The sequence below is a fragment of the Penicillium coprophilum genome (genome assembly GCF_028826855.1).
Source record: "Penicillium coprophilum strain IBT 35676 chromosome Unknown utg000007l_segment0_segment0, whole genome shotgun sequence".
Taxonomy (NCBI): Eukaryota; Fungi; Ascomycota; class Eurotiomycetes; order Eurotiales; family Aspergillaceae; genus Penicillium; species Penicillium coprophilum.
In genome coordinates, this window is record NW_026622726.1 from 833,845 (window position 1) to 849,379 (window position 15,535).

The following is a 15,535-nucleotide window of genomic DNA, read 5'->3' on the forward strand; positions in this document are numbered from 1 at the left end:
GACCAATATGTATAGTAGTGCACATGATTATCCACGACGGTCATAACCCCTTAATAAGCTAGGAAGCCCTTCTTACCAATACACCCACTCCTGTCTTAGAATCGACCGTATAGTATTCTTCAAAAGCTCAGTATGTTAAAATGCAAGTTAAAGAACGGATCTTGCTTATATAGCTAGGCGTGGAATAACAAAGGAAATTTATGTAGAAATAGGAGTGAATTATACAATCAGGAGCCTATTTAATGATATACGAATATCGGGAAATATCTAGTGGAATTGCGGTAAAAGCTATCAAAGATAAGTATATAATGTAGGTGGATGAAAACCTTTGAAACCCTCTGCACTATATTGTTTTATAGGTCTTGTCATATGCTCCCGCTGAGACATTGATATTGAATTGATAGGCACTTAGGTGTGAAGTGAGGCATCCGAGAGCTTTTTCCCTGAATTGACAGTACCATGGGCGAAACCACCTACATCTACATTGAAGTATGAAAAGGCAATCAGTTAATAGAAGGTTGATTATTTCATTACTCATACAAAGCCTGTTAAACGATCATCGACCATTTGCTCTTCAAGATTTGACAACTGAAAACAGGGAACAATTCAGCCAGAAAAAGCAAACGACCTCAAAGCTCAACTGGGCCATAGATGGGATCAAAAGGACACCGATGTTGAAAGCATGGACAATAAGAGCTGGCTGAGTTCAGTAGAAGAATCTGTTTACTGAAACTCAGACTCTGTAAATCAGATCCTGTTTACTGGCGGCGCGAATGCATGACAGGTATGGAATTAGCGGTCTTCACTTTGGGCTGCGGAATGGTCACAGGATTTGGCATCGAAAGCAGTCGACCGACAGCTTGCTCGGAAGCTGGGTCACTGGAGTGGGCTTGGCTTGCCACATTCACAGACGAGCGGTTCTCAGTGAGAGTATCCGTGGTTGCTTGCTGTACGGAGACAGTACGAATCTGAGACCCTGGCATGTCACGCAACGTTGTTTGCTCATACACCGAGGGAGCAGGGCCAATCACGCGGGGTTTGTATGGCGCAGGGCCAATCGTGCGAACGGTTGGTTGGACTATCTCACCCTGCTGGCTGGGAATGTTCGGATGATTGACATCCAAAGCCCGCGTCATGATCTGAGACCGCATCTCATTGGGTTCCGTAGCCTTTGAGGTCAAGATGTTAGGGCCAACAGGTCCTGCAAAGATAGAATCACTAAGAGTCATCGCCCTTTTTACCGTTTCCTTTGAGCGCGCCCCCAGAACAGAATTGAGCTGAACGGACGCTTCGGATGTTGTGGCCCTCTTGGGAGGCTCCAGGGGACGAATAGCTGGGTTAGGGCTGGCACGCTGGGGCTGAAGCGGCGCGACCAGTTTGTCCGAAACCTGGAGGGATTCGAACTGGGAGATTATATCTGAATTTTCACTTCTGGTCGGTGAGAGGTCGGGCACACGTACCTTGTGCGCGCGTTTATTAGCAGAAGGAGGTGAGCTCGAACTGGAGGAAGGAGGAGGCGGCGATCGGTGCCCCTCAAAGGGCGTAAGGTCGCGCCTGGCAGCTGAAGAAGCTTCAGCAGCCTTAGTCCGCTGGTGCAGGGCCGAAAGAGATTCTATAAGTGCAACCAGATTATCCAGCTGACTGCCAACGTCTGGGGCTGCAGGTGATGCAGATGTGGTAGGCATCAACTCGAGCAATTTAGCTTCAAGTATGCGTTCGATATCCCGAGTAGTCGCCAAATCATGGGGTGAACGGATATATTCGCGCATGTCGCGAAGTTCTGCAATAATCTGCCGATTAGAGACAACAAAACTGTCGTCTTGATTCTGATCATTGCGGCGAGAGTGGACTGCTGGGACATCATTGTTTGGTGTTTTGGGGGAAATGACTTCATCAATGCTCTTGATTGGCACTGAGTCGTCGGCTTTCGCCACAAACTGGAGGCCTGCCAGTTCTGCAGTACCTGGGCTCTGTATGGCAACTGTTTTCAAAGGACGGTGAGCTTTTGTTGCTGCATCCATAGGGTAGTCATCATCGCCGAGGAGGTCTTGGGACTGAATTTTCTGTTTCGTTTTTAGTCTCTGGCTATTAGTAACAACATTCTGTTTGCTGTCTTTGGTTTGAGTTGCCTTCACTGCCGGTGTCTTCGTGAGCTCTGCGAGCGGAGTGGGGCGTTCAGACGAGACTATCTCCTTGCTTGAAGGAGCCACGCCCTTCTTTCGTGGTTGTTCGCCAGGCAAGACCTTCCATCGAATCTCATCTGCAGCGACTGCGACAACCAGAGGAGATTGCCGATGTGACTGGGAAGATTTGGATGTATGAGTCTGGGTTTTTCTAGATTTGAAAGACGCAGTCTTGTCAATAGGAACAACACGAGGTGATGGCGAAGGTGTTTCCACTAGGTAGGGTCCAATATGTGGCTTAGAAATCTCGGTTACAGTGGCCTGGGGTTTTGCGGGCCGTAATGACGTGGCCTTCTTGATAGGAACGACATGAGATGGCGGCTTTGATGGTGCTGCTCGTGAGAGTGCAGGGCTCAAAGGTGGGGAAACGGTGGCCGCTCTTTTCTTCGGTGTACCACCTGGAGGCAGCTTGACCTTTGGCTCTTTGGGCGACACTGGTTCCTGCGCAGTTGTAGTCGTCTGCATTGGTGCAGAGATATCTGTACTAAGGGGGGTTTTTGTACATTTCGGTTGCTCGGCGGGACTGAACCAAGGACATGAAGTCTCCAGGCTCAGAGATTCTAGTACCGAAGTCGACGCTAATCAGGGAGTTAACATACAAACATTAAATAAAGTCTCACCACTTACGCTGGAGCCGGTCGCTGGACTCTGATAGGGGCGGAAGCGACTAAAAAAGTGGTCAGCTGCATTCTCTTTCTGTACCTGCCATCAAAAACCATACTGTGAACCTGCTCTGAGACGTTTCCCCTCCCCTTGCCTTTGCTTCGTCCACGTCCCCTTCCTCGGTCACGAGCATCGCTGCCGTCGTTATTGCAGTTCAACGCAGGATCTAAATGAATGCTGGCCGACATCGTGGCTGAGCGACCGCGCGGTCCCGGGCGTCCTGGACGGCGGACAGTTGTATGGATAGAGCTTCTGCGATTTCTCTTCTGTTAGTTAAAATTCATTGAAAAGCAGATTATATCGACTTCTTACCTCGTAGGGACAGGAGGAAGAGCAGCAGGTCCATTGGGGGGAGTGGTAATAAAGTCACCTCGTCCTCTCTTTCCCATGACACCACCGCCACGACCTGCAGATGGAAGAGGATAGGGATGATTGGCATAAGTGCGCGGCTGACTTCCATTGGGATGCAACGTGGCATGCAAGTTAGCTCGGTGAGACTGGCCACAATCTATGTCATCGAGTTCCTCCATCCCGCTGGTATCCCCAATCTCAGCATGCAGATCTGCGTGAAAGATTAGCAAAAAGTCAGAGAGGCCCAGAGGCGTGTCTCGTACAGCACTTACTTGCCCATTTGCTCAATTGAGCTTCATCTCTTTGATCGAGATATCGCTTGGATTCGATATTGACAATTTGCGTGCGAGTCTCCTTCTTCAGATCTGCAGTGGAAATCATTTCACGCCGAGCGGTTCCTAGGTCCGCCTGTCGATGCCATCAGTTGGAAACATCAAATAAGCGAGAGACTAGATATCACCATTTGAAGAATTCGCATTTTGCGCAGCTGCTCGGCAGATTCAGCCATCTTGCTGGTGCACTTCCCGTGGCATGTAAAGCTTCAATAATGGTAGAATGAGCAGTAGAGTGTAGAAAAAGTTGCACAAACGGCGAGAGAATAATAAATGGGAGAGGGAAAGGGGCGTGGAGATGGTGTATCGCAGAGAGATATTATTGGGAAGTCGAAGTGACCTCAGTTGCCCATCAAATAAATGACAGAAGGGATACAAGACTTGAGACCCCCAAAGGTTCGCAACGATTAGACGACAATTGAGGGATGCTCCGAGAAGGTGGGACTCTGCAAAGCGGATGAGACACCAAGCAGAGCTGTGCGAAGCACCCAAATCAAAAGTGTGAGAACAAGCGGTTCCAACGGAGAGAAAAAAAAAAGGAAAGGAAAGAGATGAAGAGTGGTAGAAGAAAGAGAGAATTTGGGAAGAAGGTAATTAAAGGAAATATCAGGGCCTGTTGGGATCAAAGACGCGACGCGTCTGTGGATGCGCAAACAATTGAAGTGCTGAGTCTGGTACCAGCTAGGGTATCTTCAGATGTCCTTACAGAGGTCCTGAGGTCTTTTGGGGGGTCTCGACTTCTCAGTCGTACATGAAGGATTTGTGGCCTAGTACATACTGACATATCCACGTGAGAGCCGTTGCAAGGCATGCGAAGACTTCCACGTGATGGCGGAGCCCTATAGATATAATTATAGAGCCATTGCCAATCACCGTTTGGTTTGAGGATGCAAAGAGGAAGCGGAGGTGTAAAGGATGATAATCAAGACCAATGGCTTGCGAAGCCGCAATCGCAAGGCGCACGTGCCTAGTCATTGGCACGAGGATTGTGTACACGTGCTTCGTGATGTATATACTGTCTACCTAGATAGTAGTTACCGAAGTACCTGCTACCCATACTGAGACATCGCAATTCACTCCTACATGGAAGAACGGCACATGGCGATTATCGAATGGAAGTATTGTAGCATATGATACACAAGAACTATTCGCTCACAGTGGTTACAAATGTACATAGAAACACGGTCCCAAAGAAACTCCTCGGGCACACTGAGTGTAGACATAAGCATGGCCGCCATCTGTGGAAAGTCCTGGGACACTTCGTCTAAGGTGCACTGCAACTATGAGCCTCGCCATCATCTGCAAACACAAAGTTCAATATTAGTATATGTGATGAGGGTACGACCAATTGACCATTCGATTCGGTCCAATTTCAAACTTACTTCGAATGATTTTGACAACCGCCTGCACTATACTGACACCCATCACAACCATCCCAAAACAGATGCATACATACGCCGGGATCTTCTCTCGCCGTGTAGCGCTGCTAAGCTTGATGTAACAGAGTGGAGGAAATATGTAGGCTAGAGCAGCAGCACTGGTCGCACCAATAAGCTCAAACACACTTCCCAGATCACATGTTATCAAGGAAAGCACCATTGCAGTCACCACCAGGGCTGTTGTGAAGATAACGTGCCGAACGGGGTTGTGTGGTTCGTCAGGGAAGTAGTAGGTAACCATAACGGAACGGCAGACGAACGCCTCCAGTGGTAGTGTGGTCAACATGTTCAGGCCAAAACAACTAGTCAAAGTTAGTCAAGAAACTCCATATCAAGGTTGATTGGAAGGTTGTACAATCGTGCGATGTTGACGACGATATTGTCAGATGGAAAGTTGTTCAGGACGTTTCCCTGGGTTTTAGACCCGAAGGACAAAAACCCTGCGATACCCATTGCTAGGCACATTAACAGAGAAATTCCTGTCGAATAATGTGTGACTCGGGTGAAACGGTCGAGTGTTGGCCTTTTTAATGAGCCGTAGATCAGAAGGCTGTTGTGGTCTGTGGAGATTAGCAATTGTGATTGATACCAATAGGTACAAAGAAACATACGACAAACAAAAGCTGAAACTTGTTAGCAGACCTTTCAATTGCTGACAGGGCCGACTAAAACCTACCAAAAGAGATAACCCCGACAGCCTGAATAAAGCCAGTGTTGAATATGAGGTGACTTTTGATCTCTCCCCGCGATTCAGGCGGGACCCGGAAGCCCTGAGTTATGACTGTGACAACAATGACTATCATGCTGACCAATGCCAAGGCGGATGCTTTCGCCAGCTACCTGACTGTTAGTTCCTGACCAGTGGTAAGGAAAGAAAGATCTGACCTTGGCAATGTCTCTATACAGAGACAATGGATATGAAACCGCTAAAACAAAGATAACAATAACGGCCCGGCGATCTGTGAGGAGCCATAGGAAGGACATATCCCTGAGAGATGGAAACAAAGCGCCTAGAACATGGGGAATGGTATCGCCAACAATAATACAGAATGCGACCATCCCACCGAATGCAAATGCCCACTGCGCAATGGAGATCGCGATGAGACCACCTTTCCCGAAACAATGCTGCATAGTTGCCTGAAATGAGTCCGCGCCACTGAGTTTGGAGTTGATCACAATCAATCGAATGGTCCAATCTACTGTGATGGTCAAAGCAGTCAGCAGCAAAATCCCAAGTGCCATGCCTGCCTGACGAAGGGCATAAGGTTGCCCAATAATTCCAGCCCCAATAATGCTATTGGCCATGTTCATAAACGCCATTTTCATCCCACTCCGCGGCCGTGCATTTTCGAGATGATCTTCGGGGAAGAAATCGTCCGATGTCGCAAGTGTCACACTAGGTGCTTCAATATTTGTGAGAAGGGGAATTGATTGTCCACTGCGGTGCACTCCTGGGCCCTCATTGCCAAGTTCATAGTCCTCATCCTCCAGCCATAGTGTGTCGTCTGGGCTGTTGTCTGGGCTGAGAGCACGCTCAATCGAAATGCGATTGGAGTCTTCGGACTCTTCCTCTATGTCAAATCGAACTCGATTCATGGTACGGGGTGTGCGGCGCTGTCCATCAGCCGCAGGCTGAGAGATTGAGGAGTGGCGATTGCCATTTGTCGCGTTACGTGAGGGGATTGGCGATCGGAGAGGTTCCGGGTGGAAGGCTAGTTCATGTTCCTCACTCGAGGCAGACAACAATGCTTGAGCTTCATGTTCATCCTGGCCATTATGGGCACACAGGTGATCCTCTGACGGCTCATCCCCTGGCATCGCTGACCGTAGATAGTTGGAAGAAGTGTAACGGTTACTTTCAGGCCACCTGGATGGAGCCACACGTGATAGCTTATCGATAAGAGCTTCTTTATATCGATAAGTGATAATATTCAAAATTGGAACGGTTTGCCACGTGCATGTAACTGGAGTGCCCACTCCACTGCATATCCCAGTTATACATAGAACAGTCACAACACAGTAAAGGGAATAGAGTAAAAGAAAAGGACAGCCAACAAGAGACGGCTGACTATTTCTGTATGTACAAGCCCACAGAGTTGATCAAGTCCACTTTCCGGACTTAAAGTTGTGTCACTTGATTGCATATCCTTTTCGGGTATTACTTTAAGCAAACTCTGTAAAATTACCTTGCAGCATCGTATATGCCTTACGTTTTGACAGAAGAGGGGGGGGGCACAAAACCAAAGCATTCAAGAGTGGACCATCGGTATATATATTTTCAAACGCAATTGATGAAACTTTCCAGCGGGTTTATAGAAGAAAAAAGTCAGGGAACATCTCGTTCGTTTAGCAAAGCCTACTCGTCCAACATGCCCCGATTATGCTATGAATAGTGAAATCCAGCCTAATAGTTCTTTCAATCTGAGAGCCTGTCATTCTTTCACACTGTGCTGTGCCTTTGCCAGCGATGAAAAACATGCTGATGTCATAAAGAACCCTTTGCATGTCTGGTCAGGTACCTGATATTACGCTATCGCAAATGAAAAACCTCGAATTGTAACCCTAACCCCATATTTCGAAGAATCATTATGTACTCTGTGTCTTTCTAGTTATGCAATATGACTTCATGTATTTGTACTGCAGAATATCAAAAAGGAGTAAGCGATTGGTTGGCGGGCTGTACCTCTTTGATTAAGATTGCCAGGTAGAATTCGATATCGGCCGTACACAACACACCTCCAGCTGCAATAGCGTCTGATAGATCCCAGCGGGTATAGCGGCCCTTTTGGTCTGGGTATCTTGATTGTCGACAGCTTGAACAACATAAAAGAAATCATAAATATGGATTCAGATGATTGTTAGGTGTTAATGTTTCCGCCTCCTGGTTGAACCTTCCCAATACAAAATCTTAATTTCTCTTATATCACATGAGATTGGACTTCGAAAGACCCATATACCTGGATCTTCATATCGGAGAACATCTTTCAACCAATGAAACTAATGACACGCTCTGCTTTGAGAAGTAAGGACCTGAAACTGCGCTACAAAATCTCACAATATTTGTTCCTTCTTGTCAACTGTTGAGTCTCAGTCGAGATAGGGGAGTCTGAATATATGCCCGTAATCCGATCCATCCGGTACATATATATGAAAAGGATCCTCGAGAGAGTTGGGTTGCATGTTAAGATGATCTAAACTGACCAGCACTCGCTGGAACTGATCACTTATGAGAAAAAATGAAAAGAATCCATGCCACTGATCGGCTCTCAAGTACTACATATCATTAACAGCGAGAACGAGACCAGTGCGATGGCGCAGATCTGCCAATCTCTTGTGGCGGCGTCTTAGGGAAGATGGAAGCCAATGGATCACGTATGCTAGTATGAGATGTGTTACTTTGAAGCCGCGATCAAAGCTCGGCAACAATAGCCATTTTTATCAAGATGATCAAAAGCACAACCCTTTGCACTTCAGCTATATCACAAATATAAAGCCCAAAAATATATCGACAGTACAGTCGAACCGATCTTGATAATTCGGGTATAAATATTCTCAGGTTAAGGTACTCGAACGTCATGTGCACTGTCCATGTACTGTAAGGTCATAACCACTCGTGGACGCCCGGTTCACTCCTTTCCGGCTCCAACACCACACATCCCCGATTCTCTCGCTTAGACTACAACCGCAGGACTCAGAAGTAATACATAATGCCTTAGTGCTAAGTCATTTTCAATTTTCACAATGGCACAAAGGCTCAACTTAGGTGAATCCACTCTACAAATCAGAGATTCAAAGCTACAGCTTCGTTTGACCGCATCGGCTCATTTCAGCCAACCACCAAGCCATAGAACTCCCCAAATACCGATTGAACTTCTACACTTGTCAAATATTCGCAGCGTGTGGATAACGGAAGCACCAGAGCTGGAGTTGCGCTTCTCCATTGGAGGAGATTGGGATCGAAATGAAGCAGGAGCATTCGTATCAAAACTGAGAGGCAACCTCTGTGACATGGAGGTGTGTTCGAGAAAGTATTTCCCGAATTGGAAACTAACTATCTCTTGTTCCAGATCTGGTCGGACGTGGGATTCTCAGTTGAGCCGAAGACGAGTGCACGTGAATGTTGCGTCGACCCTTCTGGCTTTCACTGCCTCGAATTTGGTCTGCGCAGAGAGTGTAAGATGCGGAACCACACAACGGGTCGGACTTTACCCAGCTCGATGGCCAATCCCCCAGATGCGTGTCCTCCCACTGGTGTACCAATAGCAACATTGGCTTCAATTCACATTCGGCTGGAGTATATTCTCCAACCCAAGATTGTATCGTCAGTCCGGGAATACTCCAAATTGGACATTGGTTGTCTTAGACGAGAATCATCCGCTTCACAGGCCCCCCGGCTTCTGGGGGCAATGCCAGGTGTCTCAATTCCACAACATGAGTGTCCTTCGGAAACTCCAGGATCACAAAATCGCATGTTTGGAGATAGATCATATTCATCCCACGAGGAGCTCCACCGGTTGTTCGGCGTGGGAATTGAACATCTGGTCACTTCCAACTTGGTCAAAGATACTACAATTCGTGTCTCATCACGACAGATCATGATCAAAAGCCTCGTAGATTTCTCTCCCGCAGTGTTCGATCCTAGATATCGGGATGTGAGTTTTCCGTCTCAATTTGCAAATCAAGTGCTAATTCCAGTCAGGCGATGAACCAGCGAGGAGTGACAATCCCAATCATTACGAAAGCCATATCGTCTATGCTGGCAGGGAAAAATGATCCATCCATCAAAGCTAAATTATCACATTTGTTAGAGCGCTCTCGCTCTCGCCACATCGATGACACGATAATACAACCTGAAGCTCTAAGTTGCAAAGCCGCGGTACTCTCATCACTTTGGCGTATCGCCCAGACAACCATGCCCAGGATAAAGCCAATCAAAAGGGGAGCTTCGATGGTCTCCACAGAGCGTCTATCAAAGGGACCGGTTGTGCCAGACGAGGCCGTGCGTCACATTTCTAAGGATCAACTACAGCGTGAGAGCAGAAAATCGGGACTTCTATGTTCTACTCAAACATTGATTTGCGACGAAAACGAGGAAAGTGACGTATGCCTACTGAATAGCGAGTCCGATGAGCAGCTTTTGGACAATCTTAGCGACACAGGCTTCTCAGACATCGGAGAATCAACTCAAACATCGATTCATACATCATTCTCAACAATTGGGTCTTCACAGACTTCATATGACGATCATGATAGTATGCTTCTTTCGGATCATGACGAATTGGTAGATGATCTGGGAAACCATATGATAGATCATGATCCTCTGGAAAGTATGGAGGCATACGATGTGGATATCATAATGGCTCATGACCTTTAGATCTTTCATATGACACACTTCCTGTGATATATAATAAGACCTAAATAATGATTACGGCTCCTTTTTTACAAACGTGGAGGAGAGAAGAAATATTAAAAATTTCCGAGAAACTGAGGCTGCTTATATGGCTACCTGCAACCTCGAAATCGAGACACCAAGACAAACAACTTCGCAGCTGTGCATCAATCCCGAAACGAAGAGCTACTTTTCTATGTAATTCGGACGGTCCAAGGCTCCCGTTGCTGTGAAGAAACATTGTCGATGAGAGAGACCGCGAGCTGTCACTTCTTGTGAGCAATGATGTCTTAAACAAAACGACATGAAGTTATATTCACGTCATTTGTACCTTCACTTTACAGAAATGAAAATGATTGGTATTGAGAGACAGTCATAACCCAGACAACGGGATTGGCGAAAGCGAGGCTTTCAATTCGACTGTAAGAGATATAGCTATCTTGTGATCGCATGTCATGTAGCATCTATGCATTGTTCCTTTGATACACCTGCGATGGTGTAGAATATCAAGGTGACACCTCGCCCAATCCAAACATTCTGATAGAGTTGTTCCAAGCACTAGAAAGAATGAGTCAGTATGGAGCCGAGCATCGGGATAAATCAACATCTTACGCTGCACAAACTTCCTCCACGGTGATACCCTTGACGCTAGCAATGACATGAGCAACACGAGCGATGGCGATAGGCTCATTCCGGCCCTTCACCATACACCCCTTCTGCCATTTCTCCTTCTTCATAGCCTTCGGCAGATCCGGTGCACCGCTTAGGTGCTTTGCAGATGCATGAGAGGGGCGGATTTCACACTACGAGATGGTTAATCACGATATATCCGACCAAAAGTCAGGGCAGTACATACCCATGGTCCATCAGTTTCGATTTGGAGCCGGTCTAGTGGGATGGCTTTGACAACTTCCAGATTCTCTTCGGTCTTCATACTGCACCCGTTGACACCGACGTCAAGACCCAGCGCAATCATCCGGTTCATTTCATCCATTGTCCCTGTGAAGCTGTGCACAAGTCCCCGCTTGGGAAGCTTGGGAAGCCTGGGGGCAAGGAGTCTCTCAAAGTCTTCGCTTGCAGCCCTGGAGTGGAGGAACAAAGGGAGCTGAATCTCGACAGCCAGGTCTAGTTGGGCCTCAAAATACTTGAGCTGTGGCTCCTTGGGGCTCAGGAATAGTCGATCATAGTCAAGGCCGATTTCACCAAATGCGACGGCGTGGCCGGATTGGGTTGATTCAATTGCTAGAGCGCGGAGCTCCTCCAACATTTGCGACGGACCGCCTGGGTGCTCGTCGAAGAGCTTTGCTTGGCATGGATGCACACCAACGGTTGCGTAACAAAAGCCCGCTGCGAAACTCGTCTGTCAATACAGAGGGGGAAGGTCCTGGAAAGGTAGAAACATACGGTATTTGCTCGCGATATGGACAGCGTGCTTCGATTCTACAAGGTCTGAGCCAGTTACCATGAATTTTGAGCAGCCTACATCCCGAGCACGCTGAATAACGTCATCCAGATCGTCTTCATGAGCCTGCTTTCCGTGATATTCACCGCGGAAAACGGGGTCACTCAAGTTGATACCAATCTATCATTTCGCAGTTAGCTATGAGATGGATAATCCTTCAAGGCAAGGCTCTTGAGGAAATGCGACGTACATCAACATATCTGAGAGGTCTAGATTCAGCCATATTCGATGAAGTCTGCTGTCTTCCTGTTGTGGAGATTCTCCTGAGATTTCCAGCAGATCTGAAATTTATGAAAGACACACCCGTCAAGCTGTGACTTGTGAAAAGACCTACGAAATATGTCAGATCGATTTTTCCAAGATCACCTAGACTGGTCATGGCTGAACTAGTTGATAGGCTTGTATTTTGGACATGAAACAAACCTAAGTAGACAGGTCTATCTATCCCTGTCGACCTCACAGTCGAGATGATATTGCGCCTGAAAACTTTCAAAGCACAGCCACTAGCAGGCTTAATTTGCATCAGATGACTAGAGTAAAGATCCTCGTTATTGTGTTGATGAAATGTCTGTCAAGCACAGATGTGTGTTCACTCACGGTCGGAAGATGCTCAGCCACACTAGGGCTGAGGCTTTCACTGTGGCTGATGCTAAACATATGCCTGAATTCACAGGCGACTATTCCTAGGCCGCTCGGGGACAAATCCGTGGGCCAAGTCGGTACTTTGCCGATTTAGGCCACTTCATAATTTAAATGTCTTCAAACACAAAGCATGTTGTGTGAGCTCAGACGAAAAGTCAACTTCTTGTGCTACCTTGAATTCTCATTGGTCTTTTGACATCTTTGTACTATAAACATGTACCGAGCTGATTGTGTAGGATTACATCTCAACCGACTGTAGTGGTAATCCAGAACACCTTGGTCCTGAAGACATCAACCACAAGAAAGCCAAACATAAAGGGTCAATATAACATACAGTACTTCGTACTTCATAACGGAAGCTGGATGGCCAAGCATGAAGCTCGGGGAACTTTGACCCGTAAAGTCTGGGGTAAGTTCGGGGACATTGCCGAGCACCATCCCCGCCCCCAACATTTGCTGAGTATTTAGCTCGCTGTGGGTGGCTGCTTCTATTTAGGCTCCATTTCGTCAATTCTTCTTCATATTCTCTCAATCTCTTCCCATTTAATCAAAGACCTCGCGTGCTTGTACAATTTGCCTGCAATGGCAGATCGGAAATTGCTGTCTGCTCGGCAGATTTCAGAGCACAAGACGCCCGAAGACTGCTGGGTTGTGGTCGACAAGCAGGTGTGGGATGTGACCGATTTTTTGGAAGAGCATCCTGGCGGATCTGCGAGTATGTACACCAACAAATGCATCATCCCATGACACTGTCTCATCCGTCTCGCCAACAGTTATCCTGAAGCATGCAGGTAGAGATGCAACAAGAGCCTATTCCGAAGTTCATGCACCCAGCGTAATGAAAAACAACCTCGACCCGAGCAAGCATAAGGGTGTCCTTGATGAGTCTACAATTGACGCGGAGTGGGCCAAACCACCTCCAGAGGAAAGTCCAAAGGTGATTCTAGAAAATGAGAAAGCACCGTTGCACACCCTGATCAACTCGCATGACTTCGAAGTCGTGGCATCGAAGACCGCCAACAAGAAGACCTGGGCCTTTTATTCCAGTGCAGCTACAGATCTAATCACACGGAATGCCAATAAATCATGCTTTGACCGCATATGGTTCCGGCCGCGGGTCTTGAGAAATGTCCGCTCGGTAGATGCCCGAACAAACATTCTCGGAGGGAGTTACAAGCTCCCACTATTCGTGAGCCCGGCAGCAATGGCTAAGCTGATCCACCCGGATGGGGAGCTCGCTATTGCCAGAGCCTGTGAAAACAAAGGAATTATGCAAGGAGTGAGCTTATATGACGTGTTGCCACTGTCAGTCACAATGCTTATGATCTGGGTAGATTTCAAATAATTCATCCTACACGATGGAGGAGCTGCGTACGGCAGCACCCTCAGCCGACTTCTTCTTCCAGTTGTACGTCAACAGAGACCGAGGAAAGTCCGCCGACCTGCTGCGCCAGTGTTCAGCGAACCCGAACATCAAAGCCATTTTTGTTACCGTGGACGCCGCGTGGCCTGGTAAGCGCGAAGCCGACGAGCGCGTCAAGGCAGATGAGAACTTATCAGTGCCCATGGCACCGTCGAAGGTGCAGAACGACAAGAAAGGCGGCGGACTTGGCCGTGTCATGTCTGGGTTCATTGACCCCGGGCTGACATGGGAAGATTTGAAATGGGTAAAACAACACACGCATAAGCCGGTGTGTTTGAAAGGAGTGATGTCAGCGGATGATGCGCTGCTTGCCATGAAAGCAGGGCTTGATGGTATCTTGCTCAGCAATCACGGCGGTCGCAACCTGGATACGAGCCCGCCGTCAATCATCACACTCCTGGAGATCCACAGGCGTTGCCCGGAGGTCTTTGACCATATGGAGGTATATGTGGACAGTGGTATTCGGCGTGGAACGGACATCCTCAAGGCCGTGTGTCTGGGTGCAACAGCTGTGGGTATGGGCCGGAGCATGCTCTTCGCTACCAATTACGGCCAGGAGGGAGTAGAGCACCTGATTGACAGTAAGTGATAGCTTGACATCCTGCTTTTATAGTTTGCTGATGCCGATTTGTCGCAGTTATGCAAGATGAGCTGGAAACATCTATGCGAAACATTGGCATCACATCTCTGGCGGAGGCGTCCCCCGATCTCGTGCACACTGGGGATGTCGACCATCTGGTTCCGGCGTCTCGCTCGCACCCGTACGCTCAGGCCATAGCTAAAGGGCGACGACTGAGTTTATCGAAGCTTTGAGCATACAAAGTTGGGTATGAGATATTGCACCGGGGTTGCGATGTCGGTTGACCAATCGAATAGCGCGGGGAGGTGAGGTATCTATTTTTGGGGGCGTGCGTACATATACTCCGTACCAGTTGCCTCGCTGATAAACTAGCAATCATGGATCAATGTACCCATTTATCTACCCCAACCAAAAAAAATCAACCCCCTAAATTCCGTATCCTCTGATCTAGGGGGAAAGACAGGGGGGACTCCGATGGATTCCTGCCAAGATCTATTGACACCCGGGTCCTTACAGCTATTGAATACTCCCGAGCCCCTGGCCATAAAATATCAGCCACCTATAAGGTCTGCTGATCCCAGAATTCGACCCGGACCTTCCGGGGAAAATAAGGGAGAAAAGCCTATTATTCCAGGGACACGTTGCACCATAGGATATCATAGAATGATGTACAACATTTACCGTGTAGAACGGAGAATAGCGAAAATGCGTAGATCATTCGGAAGGGAGAACCCAACTCCGAGTCTCACCGCTCCACTTATTTAGACTACATTACTCCGGACTCATATTATTAGAATCCGTTTCTGGTCATGGGATTCCTCAACAGTTGATCGGCGATTAACCAGGTACCAAAATTGGAATTCTATTCTTTCTTTCTCGTGGCTTATATGTCTCCAACTTTTGGTACAGACTCAGGTGGTAGCCACTCAGGATTAAAGGATTAGAAGATATGCATAATGGAACCGTTGTGTAGGTAGGTAGGTATCTCTGAATATGGATACCTAGGTCCTCTCCGTTTTCCACTTCCCCTAGGAGAATTCAGCAGTACAGAACGTTGGGAGTATAGGTAGA

At 47.6% G+C, this 15,535-nt stretch overlaps 5 protein-coding genes across 5 annotated transcripts; 2 read left to right on the forward strand and 3 right to left on the reverse strand.

The window, feature by feature from the left end:
* Nucleotides 1-758: 758 nt before the first annotated feature.
* N7500_010916 (uncharacterized protein) lies at nt 759-3,705 on the reverse strand (the record flags this gene model as incomplete). Its single annotated transcript, XM_056682054.1, is given in 6 exon segments — nt 759-2,667; nt 2,687-2,761; nt 2,811-3,098; nt 3,159-3,408; nt 3,470-3,605; nt 3,658-3,705. 6 exon segments carry the CDS (start codon nt 3,703-3,705, stop codon nt 759-761), a joined length of 2,706 nt encoding a protein of 901 aa, XP_056527463.1.
* Nucleotides 3,706-4,793: 1,088 nt separating this feature from the next.
* N7500_010917 (putative amino acid transporter) lies at nt 4,794-6,786 on the reverse strand (the record flags this gene model as incomplete). The annotated part of the gene is made up of 6 exons (XM_056682055.1): nt 4,794-4,828; nt 4,912-5,270; nt 5,324-5,528; nt 5,580-5,591; nt 5,645-5,804; nt 5,854-6,786. 6 exons carry the CDS (start codon nt 6,784-6,786, stop codon nt 4,794-4,796), a joined length of 1,704 nt encoding a protein of 567 aa, XP_056527464.1.
* Nucleotides 6,787-8,709: 1,923 nt separating this feature from the next.
* On the forward strand, nt 8,710-10,342 carry N7500_010918 (uncharacterized protein; the record flags this gene model as incomplete). Its single annotated transcript, XM_056682056.1, has 3 exons — nt 8,710-8,982; nt 9,036-9,620; nt 9,668-10,342. 3 exons carry the CDS (start codon nt 8,710-8,712, stop codon nt 10,340-10,342), a joined length of 1,533 nt encoding a protein of 510 aa, XP_056527465.1.
* A 521-nt stretch (nt 10,343-10,863) lies between these two features.
* Nucleotides 10,864-12,042, reverse strand: N7500_010919 (3'-5'-exodeoxyribonuclease; the record flags this gene model as incomplete). The annotated part of the gene is made up of 5 exons (XM_056682057.1): nt 10,864-10,915; nt 10,970-11,160; nt 11,214-11,704; nt 11,762-11,939; nt 12,010-12,042. 5 exons carry the CDS (start codon nt 12,040-12,042, stop codon nt 10,864-10,866), a joined length of 945 nt encoding a protein of 314 aa, XP_056527466.1.
* Nucleotides 12,043-13,043: 1,001 nt separating this feature from the next.
* N7500_010920 (FMN-dependent alpha-hydroxy acid dehydrogenase) lies at nt 13,044-14,697 on the forward strand (the record flags this gene model as incomplete). The annotated part of the gene is made up of 4 exons (XM_056682058.1): nt 13,044-13,176; nt 13,235-13,740; nt 13,796-14,465; nt 14,522-14,697. 4 exons carry the CDS (start codon nt 13,044-13,046, stop codon nt 14,695-14,697), a joined length of 1,485 nt encoding a protein of 494 aa, XP_056527467.1.
* Between the last annotated feature and the right edge of the window lie 838 nt (nt 14,698-15,535).